Genomic DNA, 22,245 nt, shown 5'->3' with positions numbered 1-22,245 from the left:
TGCTGCAATTTGGAAGGAATTTTAAAAAAAAATTTATAAGCAAAAGTACAGTCCTAAAATAGTTTGGTGTATAGAAGTGGTTGTGATCAGTGAATTCTATTGAAAATTATAATAAATGATGTTGCTTATATTACATTAAATTATCTAGTTTACTATTATAGTTATTTTATACTTGAAATAAAGCATTAACATTATAGATAAGACTCATACTACATGTTTTAATGATTCCGTCAGAGTTTATTTTAATATATTGCCTCTTTACGATTATCCCCTGGAGATATATATGTTGGAGAAGACACATCTGCATTAGAAACATTAGGTATGCATTATAGTGTTTTGTGTTAAATTAGCTACATACGTGCTTTCCCCAAATAGTGCTTTCTCTTGCTGTTGTCTCCCTCTGTGGTTGGAAAATACATCATATGTGAGGCAAAAGTTTTAAGTATTTTAGCAATAAAAATTTGCCAGTAAAGATCAATAAAAATCACCAAATGTAACCTTCAGACGTTATGTCTCTGTTTAGTTTAAATTTGTATTTGGAGACTTAAGTAAACAGTTTAGAGAGTAAAGTTAACTAAACATTGCTTCACAATGTTCTGGTCACTTCAGATTGGATATAAACATGAAAGTGGCTTCTGATTATGTCCTCATTCAGCTAGAATTGGGCTAAACTATTCAGTTTTATTTGTTATTTATTTGAAAACATTCATTTGTCTTGATAACTCTCGCTATCCAGGCCTCTGATTTAGCAATAATAAAAAAATTGAATAATTAACTTCCTAAAGTATGCTAAAACCATCACTAAGCAAGATTTTGGGGGAAGGTAAAATGCTCTGACAGCTCTCTAAAATTGTGCAGTATGACAACTTGATTTTCTGGTTCATATATTAAATGGTTAAGTTAATGAGCCTCTCTATTAAAATATTTAACATTTGAGCTTTCATAATTGTGCTTTGGTTGTCTTTTGATAGAAAGTATGCTAGGGCTTTTGCTTCTGTTCCTCACCATCACCTTTATATCCAGGAAAAGCTGCACTTTTATAGATAGATCAGGTTTCATTATTTAGATATGTTACCTTCTAATATATAGTATTTAGATCTACATTACTTGAATTTCTTACTTACCAAAGCAATTTTGTAATGACTTTTACTCATATGTAGCGTGTGTCACACATGTACCATGTAGGCTTTAATGACAAGTATGTTTATCATACATATAAAAAAGTATAGATATAGCAGCATTGCATTGGATATTATCATCAAATATAGCTTAAAACTATTAATATAAAATGTTTCCCTTTTAATATATAAATTTATAATAAAAATAATGGAAAAGGAAATTACTTTAGCCTCTTATCTACATTTTAGTGGGAAATTGTTAAGTTTGACTTTATCCCTCACTGGGATGAATACATGTAGATACATTTCTTATGTGGAAAACAGTTCCATGTCTTTTTGGTTGTTTTGCAAAAGAATGGTGTGAAATTCAATTGAGTAAAGTTTTACAGCTAAGGATATGTATAAAGTAAGTTTTTAGGCTAAGAAAAGGGATATTGCATCTTTCAAAACGCAATGTCATTTTTTAATTTAATCGCTATTCAATTATTTCCAAATGTATGCCATTTTTTCATTGGTTGTGTATTATATTTTACATGCACAGCATGAACACATTAATAACTCAAACATAAATTTGAAATTATGTTTCAATACAGTAAATGTTTGTGTATGATATCATGTTCACATGCATCTACTGTAGAAGTATCTTTGTGTATATATAGTATATGGTATATATGTATATTCACATAACATATGTATATACCTATGTACCATTAAGATATGATAACTTGTTTGTAGAAATTTAGGTGTTATTCTGTATATATGATATATTAACATAATAGATCTTTATGTTTTGTATCTAAAGAAAAATAATCTATATAGTACACAAGTTCTATGTACAGCTGTTCCATCTGTCATATTTAGATGGTAATGGATGATATTATGCTTAACTGCATGTTGAAAATACACAATCCATTTAATTTTTCAATTTTTTGGCAATAAGAAATATCAGCATGTTATTTTTTCCAAATTATGTATTTTAAATTTTATTTTTATATTGCATATCTGTCTGTTTAATTGCATGGCAAAAAAAAAAACTAACAATGCATGAGCAAATTGAAATGCAAAGCAAAAAAAACATGAATTTTATTTTATTTTATTTTATTTTTTAACGCACATTTTTCTGCTTTATTGAATGTGACAGAGTCACGCTTTTCATTCACCATTGCTTCTCTTTTTCCACTGTCTGTGATTTGCTTGCCAGGAGGAGCTACTATTCTTACTCCTACTACCTGTAAGTAGAAAATGGGTGATGTACAACTTTACATGTATTAAGGATGCAGTATCCCTTTTCAAAAACAAAACGGAATGCTTGCAATTTTGGTGACATTTCAAAAAAAAGTTTTTTCAGACTCTAAAACTTAAACTTTATCTATTACCTATTTTGCCAATCTTTTTAAAAAGGGATATTGTATTTCTGTATGTCCAGCTACTTTTAATTTAGTTATAATTTTCCATAAGTAGCTTTAGTCTAGAGCCAAAAACATAATTTATTTACTAAAGTTAAACCTGTACCTTATCTTAGCAATATGGCACTTCATTCATCTGGTAAAGAAGAGATAGTGGTTGTAACTCACAGATCACTATCTTTGTGTAGCATCCTTATGTCTGACAAAATGAGACAAGTGGTGTATTTATGGAACACTCAAAATGCCTTTATAGGATGCAAATTAGTTCAGGTCTGCATGTGATAACATCTTTCTCCGTATTTCTAGGAATCCAGGATGGGTTATAACTTCAGAACATCTTTGGTCCGGCCATTAAGGCAATCATTGTGCTTTTGTTAAAGAAAAAAAAGTAGAAAAATCATGGTGTTGCAGCAACGAAGAAATAAAAATTCTTTTTAGAGGAAAAAATGAGTTTATTGTAACTTAAGTAGGACAAATGTTTTCTAAAACTACGGCCAAGAAAACCTTCATCAACTAGGAACAGATATAGGCATCACATGCTCCTTTTCTCTTCCAGAGTCTGTAACTCTTCCGAAACTCAAGCATGGTATGTTCCTGATGGTCCATTCTATTTCCTGAGTCATTTTTTCAGCTTATCACCTTCTATGCCAGAGTAGTTTTTCATCCAAATCAAAGGAACATTACAGCAAAGCATTCTTGGACTTTGCTTGACCAGTATTTGATCCACCACCTCTGAAGGTTTAAAGATTGAAATTAAGTATGTTTGGGGCACATATCCCACAGCATTTAAATCACTAGGTAAATTCAAGCTAGCTTTACAACAAAACCTTTATAAGAGTCTCCATTTTCCATGACTATAACACAATTCTGCCAACATTTTAAATATTATAAACGTTTTGCTTCCTAAAATCTGCTAAACCAAGCAGCTGTACACTAACAGTGCTCCTAACTTATTGTGATGGATCATAATATCCTTGTTAAATTATGTTTGATGAAGCCAGAGATAATCAACTGTACCATTTCATACAATGATGGAGCACTTTCCCCCTTTATGGCCCACCCATACATCCACCTGCAGAAGTTTGTGCTGTTGGCTGCTTTGATAATGAAAGTCATTTGCACATCTGTCAAACTCAAAGTAGTTGCAAAATAAATTGCTTAACTGTTCTGAAGTGCACATTATGTATGCTAGTTGCTCAGGAGGAGGCAAAGCATCAAACATACTGGAATCACTAAGTATTTAATTATGAGACTGTCAATAAGCTTAACATTAACCATTGATGTAGCTCTGATGTTAAAATGGGATTCCCGTTTTTGGTGGATAGACAACATTTCTGTGTTCCAGACAATGTAACAGGTTATACTAATATTATTATAGTACATAGGGCTACTGGTAATTTTAATCATAACTACAGAGATTATCACAGAGATATGCTTTTAAAGGCTGCTTAACCATACCTAGTGATGCTTATCTGGATTAGAGGGGTTTTTTTGGTTTGTTTTTTTTTATTATACTTTAGGTTTTAGGGTACATGTGCACAATGTGCAGGTTTGTTACATATGTATCCATGTGCCACGTTGATTTCCTGCACCCATTAACTCGTCATTTAGGATTAGGTATATCTCCTAATGCTGTCCCTCCCCCCTCCCCCAACCCCACAACAGTCCCCGGTTTTAAAAATAGAAATAGATATAAATTACAGAAGAGCTTAAAAGAAAACCAGATGTGATCTTTGAGCTAATATTCATTGGCATTGTCATAGTAACTATCTGTTTTTGATCAAAACACTTAACACTGATGTCAATTTTTCTTTGTTTTAGAAGCACTTCAATGAAAGCCTACCTCACAGGGTTGTTGTGAGGATTGAGGTATAAAAACCAAGCTGATAATTCATAGCTGGCAGATATTAACAAAGGTCATATTTCCCCATAATTTGTCAACTAATCTAGGTTTGTGAATCTGCAAAGTTAAAGTCCTTCATTGCATGAAAATTTTAACCTGTCATGCATTTGACAAATTCATTACTTCTTTTTTTTTCTCCAATCATGAACTACATATAAATTACACATATTTTAAAGTAAACCCTCAGGGTTTAAATTTTTCTTTTCTATTGGCTTTGAACTGCTCATCTTCAAAATTTTAACATTGTTCTGAATCCAAATTTCAGTTTGTGCTATTTTTATTCAATTCAGTCTCTCATATTTTTTGAGAAACGAATTTATTCTTCTTATCCCAGAAACAAAGATTGAAAGTTATTTCCTAAAGCAATTTTTGCTGTTTTAAAATTTACAAATGGCAAAATATTTATTCTATATATTTTGCCGAAATTTATAACGACTAGTGTTCAACTGCTAGAGTAAATACTGGTGTATATTAACTAGTGTTCAACTACTAGAGTAAGTAGTGCCACTTTGAAATGTGTCAATTTAAAAAGTGTAAGCAACCACATATAGTGTAAGAGCTTAGCCTTTAGAACCAGGTCATTCTTCATTGCTTATTAGGTAAATAACCTTGAGCAAGTTATTTAACTCCCCTGAGCCTCATTGAACTTATCTATACAATTAGAATCCTTGTGCCTTTTTCAGCAGACTGATCTGAGAATTGAGTTAACAAATGAAAAGTGCCAAGTATATAACAGGCCTAATTCATCTATTCAACAAGTATTTATTGAAACCTGCTATGTGCCAGACACTGCATCAAGTGCCAAGGCTGTGCAGATTATCCTTCTCTTTGTGGAGCACATAGTGGGGAAAACAATTGAAAGATATTTGCACCTATCAATCAATAACACTCATTACAGGGGAAGAATGTGGTAGTATAGAAAATACCTAGCCTAACTTGAGAAAGGTTGCTTTGGAGTCAGTCATATAAAGCCTCCCTGATGAAGTGTCTATTACAATGAGACAGAACAGATAGATTTTAGCCAGATATTACAGGCAAAAAAATGTTGCAGGTTAAAGAACAAACAGCTTGTATGATGGCCTAGTGAGAAGTTTGGAAAGTGAAAGTCCATAGGCTAAATGTGACCTTATGATGTTTCATGTGGCCCATACACTGTTTCAAAAAATAAAAACACTTGAAAAAATCAAGAAAATTAACATCAATCAGATTCGTGGCTTGTCTTTAAAAAAAAAAAAAAAAAAAATTAAGCCAGAAAAAAGTTCAACACTGGGATCAAATGCCAGTAGTCACTTAGGCAAGTTGCCCCTAAACTGCTTTCCAGTTCTTCATAGCCATTACCCTTCCTTATGGTATCTTGCCACTGACAGCAGCACTCATTTATATTACCTGTCTGAAACCTACATATTCATAAAGGATTTTTACCCTCAAGCCTAGAAAAAGATTAATAGCTCTTTGAATGTATAGCACAAATGATGCTAATAAATGATGGTGGTGATGGTGTAGTGGTAGTTATGTTGGTGGTGGTAATAGTTCTTGTTACACTTTGTCATTGTTTTCTTATTACTAATACTGTGATTCTGTGATTATCATTATTTATTATTTCTAAAATAGCCATCTCTATCCTCGAATCTTAGCTTATGACCGACCATCTTAAACAACATAGTGTCAGATCTGCTGTGTACATGTGTCGTGTGTGTTGTGTATGTACCGCCCTGAGGCCAAGTACTGTAATTCTCAGAGAAAAAATATCCTACACTGGAGCAGTCCTCCAACTGCTAGATTAAGGTTGTAAAGGAAAAGCCTTTATACATAAACTCAATCTTTTAAATGAGCCTTTGTAGTATTTGTAGTACATTTACTCTGGTTTGGATATTAATAAGGATCAAAAGAGAATGGCTTAGCTTATAATCTAGTGGAGGAATGGTGTTCTTAAAACAACTAAAGAATATTTCCAAGGCAATATAAATTGCTGCCATAAACTTAGTAACATAATTTGCCTATTACAGGCTTTTAGAGGGCCTTTATTTATATATAGATTTTCTTGTTAGTGTGATTTAAATATTTTATGTGCCTTTAATAGCCCTTTTTCTTGGATGTTTCATGTGTAACATTCACAAAGAACTAAAATATATTTTACATCCATGATATGTAAGATAAACATGCCAATATTTGAGTAGTTCATAATTCTAATGCTGTTAATAGCCAATCCCTTAAATCATATGCCTTTCTGCATTTATAAAGCATTGCTGTAGTTAGTTGATAGTATGCCATGTGGTTCTAATTAGAAAACACATTTTTAATATTTGACCATGTGAATATTCCAAGATGATGATTTTCATGTCTTTCCATACCATATTTTAAAACTTTTCTCAGTACTTTTCTTACACAGTATATGATTTAATCCCATATATTCATGTGTACTTGAAATTTTCTAGCAGTGGCTTATTCTAAAAGTCCTCAAATTAGCTTCTGGTTAATGTTATAAATATATTGCTAAATATGTTAATGCTACACATTGCATTTTTACTTAATAATAGCACAGAGAATGAAGAATGGGACATGTCTTTGTCTGTTTTAATTTGGTGGCTACAGTAAAACAGACTTGAAAAGTTAGTCATGTTATTTCTAAAAGGAACTAAAAGTTGATCAAAAGAATTAATTACCCAGGAGGAATATAAAAACTTGGCTTTAGCTTGAATATTTATTGAATTACTCTAGTAAGGAGGTATTTATTTTGCTTTTAATAAATACAATTATATTTTATGATATTTAAGGGAACAGGAAATGATGAGAGATTTGGGTTGACAGCTTGAATATTGAAATATGCATCTGACAAAATACTTTTATAGCAAGGAACAAATATAATTGTTTGAATGTCAAACTTAATTCCTGAAATTGTGACCAGTGCTTGGGGTTTCTAAACCATGTTCGTAACATTATCCTTGGGCTCACCTGAACTACTTATTGCTGGTGTTAACCCTCCTGCAAGCCTCAAACACTAAGGATTCCCTTTTGTATTTGCCTTGGCAGCAAACTTGCTAAAAAACGCAAAGATGCCATGGGGAATACCCGGCAGGAGATGACTCACATGGTGAATGCAATGGATCGAAGTTATGCTGATCAGAGCACTCTGCATGCAGAAGATCCTCTTTCCATCACCTTCATGGACCAACATAACTTTAGTCCAAGATGTAAGTTTTTCATTAAAATTTTAATAAATGATGTTACGACTCAATTCACTTTGAATTCTACACGTTACCTTTTGAATAATGAGAGAGAGTAGGAAAGTGAGGGGAGAAGCAGCTAGAAAGAAGAGAAAGAGATGGAGGATATTATGGAATTTACAAGAAGGATTCTCATCAGGATTGATACTAGATTTAGTTTAACTTCAAACTCTGTGAATTTTATTACTGTATCACAAGGGATATTCCAAACATATACCACTTAGTCTATAGCACATGTCATTGCTTCAAGTGGAAATACACGATTGCCTACAAAAAGTTAGTTCATGTCAGAATTTATAATTCTTTTTCCATTTGCATCTTCCTTTGTGTAAGATGAAAGTCTCTTTTGCTATAAGAGGAAACAGTAATTCTTTCTGGGAATTACTGACATAGGTAAAATCATTCCATTAAAGTGTATATTGTAGACTCCTGGAGAATTGCAATACCAAAAACTCAACTCAGGGAAACATTAGTCTACATGCTTTTAAGTATCTGGTGTGAAGTCCAAAAGTATACTTGAATTGGGGGATTTGCAAGGAATAGTGAAATTCATCCATCCATCTGTCTTGAAAATTCCTAATGTTGGTCTATGAAGGCAAGGCTTTTCAAATATTTCCACTAAAGTACCATTTAAAAGCAGATGATTTTAATAATTACCCCAGAATCAATATTACTGTTTATTTTCAAATTTCATAGGAATGTTATATTCTGTTCTATAGTGCATCTGTTTAAGTTAATTAAATTTAAGTGAAATTGCCTAACTTTGTTTCTTCAAATCCTCAAGTAAAACTGATGCTTGAGGCAGGCAAATCAGGTATATCTCTTGAGTATACTGGCCTTGTATAACTTGGGTCTTATGGCATTTGGCTCAGATCCCAGAGATATGCTCACCCCGGTTTGGAAAACATGGGTATAAGCAAAGAAACAATATAAGTATTATCTCCTGTAGAAACTATGAACATATGTAATAGTAAGATTGAAAACAAAGTATTTGTAGGTTGTATGCTTATATGTCTTTTCTGAGAGGGAAGTTTTTTTCTGAATTGTTCAGCTTGGAGAAATTTTTCAGTAACTATTGGATCTAAAATGAAGCCCATAATTTTCTATGTATATATGTATACCAAATTAGTAGTTAGGAATGCTATACATGAGTCATTTTGGAATTTAGTTATAATCATGACAGGGCCTTTCAGATCTATTTTATTTTTATTTCACTATAGATAAATGATGGAGAAAAACATAAAATACTATTACTGTTGAAAGTAAGTTTTGCGGAAAATAAAGATGTATCATCTCTTTAACTACTTAATTTAATATTTAATCAATTAAGGGTTTCAAAGCATTCATGCCTCCCAAACTTGTCTATCTATTGCCTATGTTAGGACCTTATTTGAAAGTTTGAATTCGGCAGTGTAACTATAAATATCCACTTATGAACTTAGAGAAAGGATTAAATCTATTTCCCACAGATAACTGAAAAAAAAATTATTTGGAATGAATATGAGATAATTATTTCTTTAAATACCTTACACTTGATAGATCTAAGATACATGGGTTTTTTTTTCTTAATTTTTTTAATGTCAAGTTGAATCTTCTGGCTTCTTAAATTAAACAGAGTTCTGAACTATAATTATAGATACACCTCTCTTGATGTTTAGACATAACCCAAGTTGAGAGAGAAAATTTTACATTTGCAGAATACAGTAATCTGAGAAAGTTTAATAATTATATTTCTTAAGAAAGCATAAATCTATTTTAAAGAAAAAAGATTTTAAAAAACAATTTTAGAGCAATATATTCCTTCATGAGCTTTGTTTTCCTGCAGTGCCCAATGATCCACTTGTACCGACCGCTGTGTTAGGTGAGGCCCTAAATCTTTATCATCTTTTCATTGCATGGATCACACCTCCTTGCATGGGTTTGCCCACATAGAGATTATTTACAGTGCAGGAGGCAGCTTGATTTTGAAAATAGATAGACATGGTATTATCAAAGAGAGCAACTGTGTTCAACCCAATATCAGATCTAGTGGATTTCAAATTAGCAAGGCATGCTATTTAATGTATTCTTCAATTCTTGGTTGTTAGATTTGGAGCAAAAGTACAATGGCCCTGAATGTCTGACTAATATTAATGTGTCAAAATTAGTAGAATGAAGCCAAATGCATACATCTCAGGGTGCAGTGTTGCCTGAATAACTAGTTTATATGTAAAAGTCTACCTAATGGAAAGGGATGTTTCTAAATCCCCCTAATTTATAACCACAAAAGAAATTTACAAGTGAACATTAAGATTATGTGCATTTGCTTTAGCTTTTGTCTTTATTAAGAATGTTTTAATGTAGGTAAAGTTGCTAAAATCTTGATGTGGGGTTTGACATTCTACATGAACCTTACCTGATAAGTAGTGTTATCTTTCAAGAAATTTAGAACAAGCTACTTGGGTTACCACTATATAACATCTAAGACAATGCCATTGCTAATGACAAGGCTTTTACAGATGTAAAATTATATTAATTTTTAAACCTACCTGTATACTTAAGAATGGAATGGGTTTCATTTCACTTTGTACCCTATTCCTTGACTAATTATACACCAATGATTAGTAATCAGCTTGCCTGTATGTTCACAGGTTCCATATCAATTTTACCAGTGTTTCTAGTTAAGCTTTAACCAAAGAAATATGGAAATTATCAAATAAATATATCTTGTAAATTCCCAAATGTCACGTTTGTTATTTATATTTAATATTTCTTGTGAACATAAAGCTTTAACTTATATTTTATGCTTGTATTTTTGTTATACATACAATCAATGTTCAATTGCATTTTTAAAATATTTTGGAACAACACAACTAACTCAGTTATGTAAAATATATCTCTTATTTACTAAAATAAATATTTAAAATTATAATTATATATTCTAAAATAATCTGAAAAGTCAATGTTCTTCATCTCTACTTGCAGTCTCCCTTTAATGTCCACCAATAATGGTTAGGAAGTGAACTGGGGACTTGCCCCAGGGAGTGGTCTGATCACACAGGGAGGAGCCATAAATCATGATCACTGGGGATCATTAAGGAGACATCAGATGCCTCTGAAAATGTCATCTTCTGCTAAGCACTGTAGAATGCTGTCAGTATAAAGTTAATAAATAAATTTCAATTAAAATATTGATAACTAATTGGAAAAAAATTAGTTGCCTAAATGTTAAAAGTTTCGTTACAATAATTTTTTACACATATGTAAAGTCCAAGTCTCAGTCCTCCTGTGGATTTACAATATGAACTCATAAAAATACCTTACATCTTTGTTTTCCCATCTGTAAAACAGTATAATAATTCCTACCATACCTTTTTCACGGAGTTTTATTATAAAGAGAAAATTAGATGATGTGTATGAGTTTTATAAACTGTAATAATTATCATAGTAATTTTCCCTGTGAAAAAGGATATTCATGTTTAAGGAAAGCTAGATTTAACACAGTAGAGTCATAAAGTCTAGTTATATAAACATTCATTACACATTTTATTTAATTTTGAAAGTCAAGCTGGTTTTAGAAACATATTGTCATTCTTTAAAAGCTAAATATCTCATTAATCATATTTGATGTAGAAATGATTTGTTGTATTTTTCATCATTCTTAGGATTGTGGTCTTCAGAGTTTTGCATCCAATCGTTTTTGTATTTATAATGCAGTTTCTGAAATCACTTCAAATATTGCTTAATGCTAATACTTACTGATTTAAAAAATACTTACTGATTTATTAAATGCTAATACTTACTGATTTAGAAACTTTTCATATTGATTCGTATTTTTGGTTTTTGTGTTTTACTGCTTCATTGGGTTTAAGTTCCTATAACAGGTAAGTGTATTGCAAAGAACTCTAGAAAACCTTTCAATCAAGGATGTATTTCAAGTTATTATTCTTAAATGTATAATTAGGATAATGATTAGTACATGTACCCTCACTACTAGTCACATTATTAGGTGGTTTAATGAGGTGGAAATGTATTGAGATTAATAATGCATATGTGATTATTTTAAAGACCTTACTGCTCATTGTACTACTGTATTAAAGCTTAATGCAAAACAAAAGGCACTGTCTATTTTATATTAGGACACAATCGTCTGTAAGATTTGGAATATGGGTGAATTCTGTGTTTCTCACTGAGCCTTTTTCAATTGTAAATATTCTGCTACTCCAGCAGGTAAAAGTGAGCTCTGGGGCTGCTCCACTGAGCCCTGGCTACCTTCTTCCAGCTTGAGTGATTGCATTTTGTCTCTCTGACATTATCTGTTCTCTTTACTTCTCATCCTTAACTGTATATTCTGTGGCAGTGCCCAGATCAATTGCTTCTGAATTTAATTTTTCTGGGGAGATGTATTTGTTCTTTATGTCGGTCTGTTGATTGTAATATTTTAGTAGAAGTAGATCCATTGACTTTGGTCTTATAGTGAGAACAGGAAACTCTCATGAATCATGTTTGCTAGCCAATGTTTTTGTGTAGAGGGGTGGGCAAAATCTGAGTAAAAGACATGAATTCACTTGAGTGGTTAGGTCACAACAGAATTTATCAGGGATTTTTTGATTCAATGTGGTATTTTTAGGAATGAATGCAAAAAAATAGCATTCAGCTTAATAAGAGGGAGTAAAGATAAATGCAATCAAGCTAAATTACAGAGGCACACAAATCTGATTGTAGGGTTCTTTTTTTTTTTTCTCCCTTCTCCAGGAAGAAAAAATGTTTATCATGGGGACAACAATTCATTTTTTGCCATATCCTATTTGTAGAGTTGGTGATAGAACAGGCAAATGTACTAGCACTTCAAATATGTTTAACTGTTAATTAAATATCGTTCTCTACAGTATGCATTATCATTAAATAAAAAGTTCCCCTAAGACTGTATTTTCTCTTCTGTTAATGAGTATGATGGTGTAATGCTTTTCAAAGTAACACCCCTTAAAACATGTTTTTTTTTTTTAAGTGGTAAGTTTAAATGTGATAAATATGAGCATGCTTCTCGTTGTAATGTTTAGTACTTCGGTCATTAAAATACTGTTTATTCTTCATAGGCAAAAATGTTCTTGTTCTTTTCCTCCTTCTTATGACAGAAAAAGAATTTAAAGTTTGTTTTCTTTTTAAGCTAATAAGACAATTGGGAAGGGACTTACGCTTAATTGTGGGTGGTCAGGGATTCAGTTGACTTTTTAATTCATTCATTGGAATATTTATTGAGTGACTGTTATGCATCAGGCACTAGGAAAAGAAAGAAAAATATTCTGTCTCTGTACTCTGTGTTTGGAATTTAGTGAGGAAAATAGCCAAGTAAATAAATGATTAAAATATAGAGCAAGTGAAATGACATGTAAAAATGAATAAGAGGTCATGGGAACATAAAGAAGGAGCTTTGTAACTCAACCTGGAGGGGCCAGAAAAGACTTCCAGGGGAGGAACCCACATTTTGCTCCAGAAGCACACCCTGATTTCTCTCGCAGCATGGCCAGGAGACTCAAAATACATTTGCAATAAAAACAATAATAGTAATAAGTCAAGGTGGCAGAGGTTGAATATAAATGCACATGTAGTCTGGCTAGCAGACAGAGTGACATCAGGGGGTGATCATGTGGAATGCCCATGTTTCCCAGTGCAGACTGTGTTGTGGTAAAAAGCCCCAGAGAATAGGGCCACAAGAACAAGAAGAGCAGCCCTTTGGGGATGGGTCACATAGATCAGGTATCTCTGAGGGAGGTTGGGATATGGGTGGAAAGGAGTGTGGTCAACTTAATAGACCATGAAAACACCTCCACTTGACAGCTGGGTCCTCTGGTCCCACTCTATACTGCTATGACTGCAGATGCAAGAAAAACAACTCAGCAAAATTTCCCACTTAAGCTTTTAAAAGGTCTATCAGATGTCTCCCTGCATCTCACAGCATCTGTTGTCTTGCTGATACACACATAATATACTCTCACCTGAAACCTTGAGCTTTGTCTTTGGGGATACTGCCTAGGCCTATACTGTATATTTCTTTCCCAGAATTCCTCTTGTTATCAGAAAGATCTTAAGGTCTTAAAATCTTCATTGCATAGATACATATATTAAACCAGATAACTTTGTCTGTTTTTTAATCTTCTGAAATCTGAAAAATGCCAGATGAGAACCACAGTGCTACAGCAGAGTCCAGTCGCCTTCTAGACGTACCTCGCTACCTCTGTGAGGGGACAGAATCCCCTTACCAGACAGGACAGCTGCATCCAGCCATCAGGGTAGCGGATTTACTGCAGCACATTAATCTCATGAAGACATCAGACAGCTATGGGTTCAAAGAGGAATATGAGGTGAATAAGTTTCGATACTGTATTGAATCTGATTTTGAACTATGATACTCAGTGGAATTTAACATTTTTCCCTCTCTTTAACACAACAAGGAGGGGATTGCTCTGTAGGCTCTCTAATCTAGTGTTTATGAGTGTACAACCAAGTGTGTGTACATGGGAATGGGAAGGGAATGGGGAAAAAAGAACTTCCCAGAGATATATCTGAGTCTAAATTTATTACAAGAATCTTTAATGTTGGATTCCATAATTTGTTTTACCATGGTATTAAAAAACACTTTGTGTATCTCCCCATGAAAAAATCAAGTAGCAATACACTTTGGGTCCCATTGTTCCATTACAGATTCTATCATTTGAATGAATCAAGTAGCAGGTACTTCTCTGCCCCTTTTTTTGTTGACCTTATGATTGAGAAATCAGATGAAGCTTTGTGCTCTAAATGTACTACTTGCCACTCTCAGTTTAATTTTATGGATTATTGGTTGAGGGTGGCTGAGAAAAAAATAGAGCACTGCAAATCTAGTAAACAACACTGAGAAGCCAAAAGAAGACAGTGGGAAATTTTTCTTCCAACCTTATTTCCCCTTCCTACTCAAACCAAAATACCAGGACTTATCTCACAAAGGCAATGATTTAAAACCAAACATTCCAAACAAACATAATGTAGCAAAAGGGAAATAGTTCCTTTGCCACCCTTCACTTACTGAGAAATACCAATCTGGGGCATGGAAGGAAGCCAGTCCACTACCCATGAACACATCACAGTACGCACACATTTAAAGTGAAAGAATCCAAGTAATATTTTGCTTTGAAAAGACCATCCAAAATACATCCAATTTCATGAAGAATCTTTTAAACTCCATATTTTATCTATGGATTACTTGTATACCTTAAATTAGGCGTGTTAATTATCTCTGAATTTTGAAAGTTGATTTTAGATATATGCCAGAAACACCATGCCGTGGTAACAAAATAAGTACAAGGAATTAGACTATTCTGCCAGAGCTGGTTCTTTTTGTTCATTTCATGTGTATTCCTGTGTACCTTCCTTCAAAGACCACTGGCTCTTTGAAGACCCCATTTCCTGTGTTGAGCAAAGTTTAAGTTCTTTTGCAAAATGAAATTTACACCCGTTTTAAATTGCTGCATATAGTAATTAAACTAGTCAACAAATTCATCTGTTCCCAGATTCTTGAAGAAGGGGACTCTATTTTAATTTTTTTATGGTCCCTTGTTGTAAAGACTCACTCTTTTTCATGATCTTCAAAGAAACTCAAATGTCATGTATTGCACACAATTTAATGAATAATTGTGGAGGGAAGCAGGTTTTCTTTCTACTGTTATAAATGCTAATTATGCACATTTGAAAGATACTCATTAAAAGTTTTTTTGCAGTTTTGATGCATTATCGTTCAATACGTTTTGAAAAGAATGATACTTTTCTACTTCTACCTCCGTTATAGTGATCTTAAATTTAAAATACTTTCAAGGTCCATTTTTTTTCTCTAAAGTTATTTTTTTGTCTTTAATTTGACCTGAATCCAATTTAAGATGAACAAGTATGAATCCAACAAAGCGGCTTTGAGGTCTGAGAATGAAACTTGGTTACTGCTGTAGGACTCCTTTCCTCTCTGAGAAAGTGGTTTTTACTATTTGGGGCTTCAGAACAGATAAACCTGATTTTTAAAAAGGAATTAAATTCAGTCTGCTTATTCATTTTGTTTTCCCAGAGCTTTTTTGAAGGACAGTCAGCATCTTGGGATGTAGCTAAAAAAGATCAAAATAGAGCAAAAAACCGATATGGAAACATTATAGCATGTAAGTTCCTATACAGTTCTTGGTGAATGTAAATATTATATGCTTATATGGTTCTAAACTTTAAGAAAAATCCCAGAGAATGGTGTGTCTGTTTATGAAGTAATCTATTTAATATTAAAACGGCATTTACAATCAGGCTTGGGGGCTCACACATGTAATCCCAGCACTGTGGGAGGCCAAGGCAGGCGGATCACCTGAGGTCAGGAGGTTGAAACCAGCCTGGCCAACATGGCAAAACCCTATTTCTACTAAAAATACAAAAATTAGCTGGCTTGGTGGCACGCACCTGTAATCCTGGCTAATCAAGATGCTAAGGAAAAAGAATTGAATTGCTTGAACCCGGGAGGTGGAGGTAGCAGTGAGCAGAGACTGTGTTACAGCACTCCAGCCTGGGCGACAAAGCAAGACTCCGTCTCAAAAAACAACAAACCTGCACATTGTGCACATGTACCCTAAAACTTAAAGTATAATTATAATTTAAAAAAATATATTAAAAAAAAAACATTGGCTATTAGCAGTGATTCTGAAATTATCATCATCCTCATTAATTAAATTGACTCAGCCATTTCACCCTGTGGAGATAACTTGCTGTTTGATTTCATGTTTCTACATAAATGCATGGGGTGTTACTGAACAGCTAAGACTATCAGGATAATGAAAAAGTAAGATCTTTTCAGTTATAAATTGTTTTAACACTCCCATCAAACATATTCAAAATTGGGGTGTTATTCTTTCCACATGCCTTTAATTCTTACTTGGAGCCACTGTCTAAAATCCAGTTGTTCGATATTATTTATCATTAGGGACTTCCTCCTGAGTACGTCCTCAAGATATACACGGGATAATAAGTCATTATCAGACAAAACCAAAGGATCAGTAAAGAAAGTAGCAGATAGTTTAACTTGTAACTAGCTGCTGATTTACCTAGACCACTCTATTCTGAATTTAAATTATTTTAAAGTATCTTATGAATAGCTCAAAATCTAACCTTGATTCTCAGGGATTAAGAAACTGAGAGCGGGAATTCAAAATTCACTTTTTAATTCTGTGGCTTATTTGCTGTAAAGTGCAGAAGAAAAGGATCCAGCCCATTTAAAGTCATGACGAAAAAGCAAAATTAGAAGTTACGTCTAGTTCAGTTATGTAGACAATTCTATGACTCAAATGATTACTTACCAGACAATTTCATGTCTCCTAAACACTAACTATGAAGGTTCAAGTCAGTGAAACTTAAGTCACACAATATTGTAAGTGTAATAGCAAGGCTCACTAACATTCTTATATTTCTTCAAAGGACTGATTTGGTAGTAGTATACTATGGACAGACTATGGGCAACCACTGAATTTTTTAGTCTCTACCAATGACATTGCCTCAGAACAGGGGGAAAATTTAACAGCTTATATTTATTATTTAAAAATTTTAGATGATCACTCCAGAGTAATTTTGCAACCCGTAGAGGATGATCCTTCCTCAGATTATATTAATGCCAACTATATTGACGTAAGTATTTCTATAGTTAAGTATGTCTACTTTATTGGCTTATATATATGAACCTTTTTGCTTATTACCTATAAAGTGATTGCTAGCTTTTTAAAATATAAAAGTACAAACTGTACACTTTTCCTTGTTCTGCGTCCTAGTACTTACTGACGTTGTTGTGCTTTCTTTCACACCTGACTTTGGTTTGGGCTGTAGATTTGGCTGTACAGGGATGTAAGTACCACTATATGTAAATAACAGCACCCTATTATAAATACAAACATTCTTAATTACAGTTACTACTAATGCTCTCTTACTACTAGTTATTTCTGCATGCTTCACCTAATTAGCTTCATACAATATATCTCTGTTCGTTTTTTTGTAATTCTTTCACATGCGTAAAGATCTATTTTACCTCCTTCCCTTTTCTTGTGTAGAAAAACAGGACCACTTTTAGCTTTGACAGTTTATTATGTACTCGAGTTTTATTTGTTGATGATTTCTGTTTCTGGCTTTTATTCTTACCCTTCCCTAAGCATATGTGAGAAGCTGGATAGTATGATGTGTATTAGTGTTACTGAAATTTTACTTTTTACATTTGACTTCTGACGTTAAAATGAGTAGGGAGACTATTTTGTGATGTGTTGTATTGGCTTTTAAAGTAATAAAATTACTCAGGCAAAATAATTACTAAATTTCAATTGTAAAATACACTTATCACACATATATATCGAATCACAGAAATGAAAAAGTTTGCTTTGATCATATATTTCACTGTTAAATTTTGATTACATACATATCTACATGGAAATTCTTTATTTAAAGGAAGTAATTATCAAACAAAATATAATATACTCTTAAAGGGCAATATATTACATTACCTATAAGGAGGACAGGCTCTTTGTGATACCACCTGGTTCATAATCACCCTGGAGATCTTGGGAATGTTACTTCTCTCCTGTATCTCAGTTTCCTTATCTTTGCAGTGGGGATAATAATAATAGTACTAATCTCATCACTTTGCTGTGAGAATTCAATGAAGTAATGCATGTTGAGCATTTTGCCCAATGCCTAGCACATATTTAGCACTCATTAAACTCCAACTATTTTTTTTACAATTAAAATCTAGGTGTGCTGTAATTAAATTGATTCATAATATGTATAATTATAAGACAAAAGGTGGAGGTATTAAGTATTGCAGCATATGTATACTTTTATAGACATAAAAGATATGAAATCTAGGACCCAACATTTTATAATTTCCATAAATAGAAAATAATTTTCGTCACATTTATTAAGTTCACATTTTAGAGTTATGAATTGTAATTATGTATTTAGTTGAACTAATATGTTTTATAAAGCATAGTATATGAGTATGTGGGTTCAATTTCTAATCATAATCTTACTCTTATTCATTATATAAATTTATCAAACATCATTATGTAAAACTAAGCTAATGGTCTAATTTTTAGAATAAAAAGATCAACAGTTCTATGACAAATTTGTAATTGTTCTTACCTATTTAGTTTAACCTGGGTTTTCTGCCAGGATATGTACACTGGAGCCTTGTTATAAAACTATTTCATGGTTCATGTGGTAGAACTGTATTTTAAATAAGACTCGTTATCCAGTCTTTCTGTTAAGACCCCAGTGTATTTTGGTCTATTTCTAGACAATTTCATAATTTTCCCTCTCCCATTAGTTCATTATATGTAAAAGATATAAGTACATACTTCTGCAATTGGTATTTTTTTTAAGAAGTGGAAATGAAATACTTATAAAGCTTGGAAAAAAATGTTTCCATAAAACATTGTGCTATTTTCTATAAAACAATGTGGTATATTAAAAATTTGAAATCTTCCAAATTTGCAACAGTGTAATACTCATGCTATTAAATTTTAGGTTGGAGATCTCAGTTCACATGTACTTATATGTGTATTGAGTTGCCCACACCAGTATGTGGACAAATTGTACCATAGACTTTTACTAAGGCTCATTGGTAAATATGCAACAAATTCAGAACTTAGGATCGTATCATCAACATTTTTACAACTTATGCTCTGCTGTTATTCAAACCAATTGAGAGCAACTAAAAATCTATTCCTCCTCAACAGAACTTTTAGCACACTGAAAAAAAAAATACTAAATTTTTACTCAAGATAAGATGCATTTTTAAAAACTCTTCTTTTCCATATATATATATGTGTGTATCTATAATTATGTGTGTGTAAATTAACATTGTGAGCACGCACAAAATAGTTTTTGCATATCCCTGAATGTATTATAGAACAGGAATATTCTCTAAAAATCTCAGCAGGACTTTGATTGGATGCACACATGCATTGTCCAGCTCTAACATTGGAATGTTCTGTTATTTTTTTTATGGTTCTAATATGTCCTCGTCCATTTGTAATGCAGTGTGTTGTACTTTTGGATGATAAAATGAGAATTAATATTTTTAAACACTATTTTACCAGGAATGAATGACTAAACATTAACATGAAGGCATAAACATTTTAGTGAAACCAAACAAAATCTATGAGGTTATTCCATGGCAAACAAAAATTAATTATACTATATATTCTAATCAGAGCCTTTAAAATACTTCATTTTTGTTTTATGTTTACCTTTCAGATAACGTAGGTTTGAGAAGTGAACTATGTGTTCACTACTCATTTCTGGACTTTTTATTATAACTTAATCTTAACAGGTGGTTGTCTTCATCTTTTTATGCCTTCATTCATTTATTTCTGATATTGATGTAAAATGATAACTAATTTGTTCTCTTATTTTAGGGCTACCAGAGACCAAGTCATTACATTGCAACCCAAGGTAAAACTTTGCCTTGTTAAATGTTATAGAAAAAACAAACTTGCTTATTCATCTATATGGTGGTTTTTATTTTTTTTTGTCTTAGTAACAGAAAAATCAGCCCTTCTGATTAACACTGCTCCTTACTCATTTGTATAGTACAAATTTATTGTGTGCGTAAAGCTTCTATAAATTTAAGCTTGATTTACTTTTAATTAAAAGTAAAAGAAAAGCTGGTAGTGGTTATTAGGATTTGATCCTTGTTATACAGATAGGTCAGAGCACTAGTCAATAGTGCCAGCCAGAGGAATTACTCATTTTTGAGGAAAGGAAAAAGAAGTCTCATGTCAGAGGCCTGTCTTCTTGCAGCAAGTTTGTTAATAGCACCCAAGACCAATATCGTTATAATGAGTTGTTATACTGAGCAATGTTTTGACAAGTCAAGACTGAAACAAAACAAAGAGATGGAACTTAGTCAAGTTAATTCTTCATGGAAAATAATAAGAAAGTAGAGAGATCTTGTTATAGTGGTACACTGGGGAGTGAAAGTATCCAAATAACAACGACAACAAAAAAGCATCTGTAGTTATCTCTCTAAATTGACTACTGGCCCTCAGAAGAGAAACCTGTACATCTTTTTTATGTAAAAGAAAGTAAAACAAAAGCTAGGTTTACTCTTTTGACAGGGGTCATTTTTCTGTGTTTTCACATACCTTTGGAGTAATTGAATTCAGCTGTATACTCTTTAAAGTTAGAAAGATCAACCATAGTGGTGAACAATATTCAGTTTTATGGTATGCAGTAGAGAATAGCCCAGCACATGCTTTTGCATTTGGAGATATTATGATAAGATTAGGATATGCCCTTACGTGTAAGGATATGTTTTTATTGATCCCTAAACATGCACTATTTATAAATAGTGGGCACTTATTTAATTGGTAATATATGCTGTCTGGTTGATGGTGGCATAAGAGTTCTATGTTTTACATATATTTGAAGACACATTAAAGTGACTTAATGACAAATATAAAATACCCAAGAAACTAGTGATAGTTTCTTCTAAATTGGGAAGTGTAGAGGGCAAATTGAAAAAAAAAAAAAAAATTATATATATGCCTGTGTTTTTGCCTATTGTGGGAATTTAGATGTGCACTGAATTTAAGTATTTTCAGTGACATTTTGTGTTAGACCTTTTTTGGAATTACTTAGTTTACCCTGCTTCTTATCTTAGCTAAACTTCTTACTAACTACAAAATTCCTTTGATAACATAATATTCAAATTAATTTCTTCGTAGGTCCCGTTCATGAAACAGTATATGATTTCTGGAGGATGATTTGGCAAGAACAATCTGCTTGCATTGTGATGGTTACAAATTTAGTTGAGGTTGGCCGGGTAAGAGGAAGAAAAAGAATTTTTTTGTCATAAAAATGAATATAGTTGAGAAGCAACATATAAGACACTCAAAATAGAATATCATCCGATTGTTTAAAAAAAATTATAAGCACAGCATTTTAACTGAGTACTTCTAAGTAGACCTTGAATGGCTGAAAAATTATTTGATTTCTCATTGAGTAACAAAATAAGCTTTAATTTTGTACTAGAATCTAACTGCATTATCAGGCTTGTATATTTTTTGTGAGACTATATAAACTCTGTTTATTGTATAATAGATTTTTTTTTCTCATTTATAGATTTTTAAACTGAGTTTTAATTGTGACCTAAAGAGTTATTGCTGGAATTAAATCACCTTGGCTAATTAGTATTATATATTCAGGTCTGTCTATATATTCTTTTTGTCACTTAGGTTAAATGCTATAAATATTGGCCTGATGATACTGAAGTTTATGGTGACTTCAAAGTAACTTGTGTAGAAATGGAACCACTTGCTGAATATGTAGTTAGGACATTCACCCTGGAAAGGGTAAGTACTCTAAAATTCTATTTTAAAAAGTTATATCAAAACTGCTTTTTCTCTTAAAACCTTTGTCAAGTTCTGTTTTGATGATGCTATAAAATCCATTCATTCATGTATTCATTCCACAAATGTTTATTTGAGAGTTTACTATGTGCCAGACATGTTTCTAAACCTGGGACACATGTTAAAATCTCCTCGTGTGGATCTTATAGCCGATTGAATTAAGACAGC

The 22,245-nt window shown here is 32.5% G+C and overlaps 1 protein-coding gene across 11 annotated transcripts in view; it reads left to right on the top strand.

Moving 5' to 3' along the window:
* PTPRK (protein tyrosine phosphatase receptor type K) overlaps positions 1 to 22,245 on the top strand; it is a 560,116-nt gene that overhangs the window by 516,161 nt on the left and 21,710 nt on the right. For 2 of the 11 annotated variants that reach the window (XM_055263595.2, XM_055263586.2), the window contains exons 15-25: positions 278 to 319; positions 2,320 to 2,349; positions 7,458 to 7,618; positions 9,477 to 9,512; positions 13,808 to 13,992; positions 15,720 to 15,807; positions 17,232 to 17,308; positions 17,504 to 17,521; positions 20,083 to 20,119; positions 21,394 to 21,491; positions 21,904 to 22,020. In XM_055263595.2, coding sequence (XP_055119570.1) covers positions 278 to 319; positions 2,320 to 2,349; positions 7,458 to 7,618; positions 9,477 to 9,512; positions 13,808 to 13,992; positions 15,720 to 15,807; positions 17,232 to 17,308; positions 17,504 to 17,521; positions 20,083 to 20,119; positions 21,394 to 21,491; positions 21,904 to 22,020 — 889 coding nt within the window. Of the gene's footprint in view, positions 1 to 277; positions 320 to 2,319; positions 2,350 to 7,457; positions 7,619 to 9,476; positions 9,513 to 11,502; positions 11,515 to 12,385; positions 13,253 to 13,807; positions 13,993 to 15,719; positions 15,808 to 17,231; positions 17,309 to 17,503; positions 17,522 to 20,082; positions 20,120 to 21,393; positions 21,492 to 21,903; positions 22,021 to 22,245 lie in introns of those variants that run through there. The other 9 variants (XM_055263639.2, XM_055263629.2, XM_063621231.1 and 6 more) reach the window with 8 other exon arrangements.

The sequence above is a fragment of the Symphalangus syndactylus genome, chromosome 2, assembly GCF_028878055.3.
Source record: "Symphalangus syndactylus isolate Jambi chromosome 2, NHGRI_mSymSyn1-v2.1_pri, whole genome shotgun sequence".
Classification (NCBI taxonomy): domain Eukaryota; kingdom Metazoa; phylum Chordata; class Mammalia; order Primates; family Hylobatidae; genus Symphalangus; species Symphalangus syndactylus.
The sequence above is the reverse complement of the archived record's forward strand: the minus strand, read 5'-3'. Positions and strand labels throughout refer to the sequence as shown.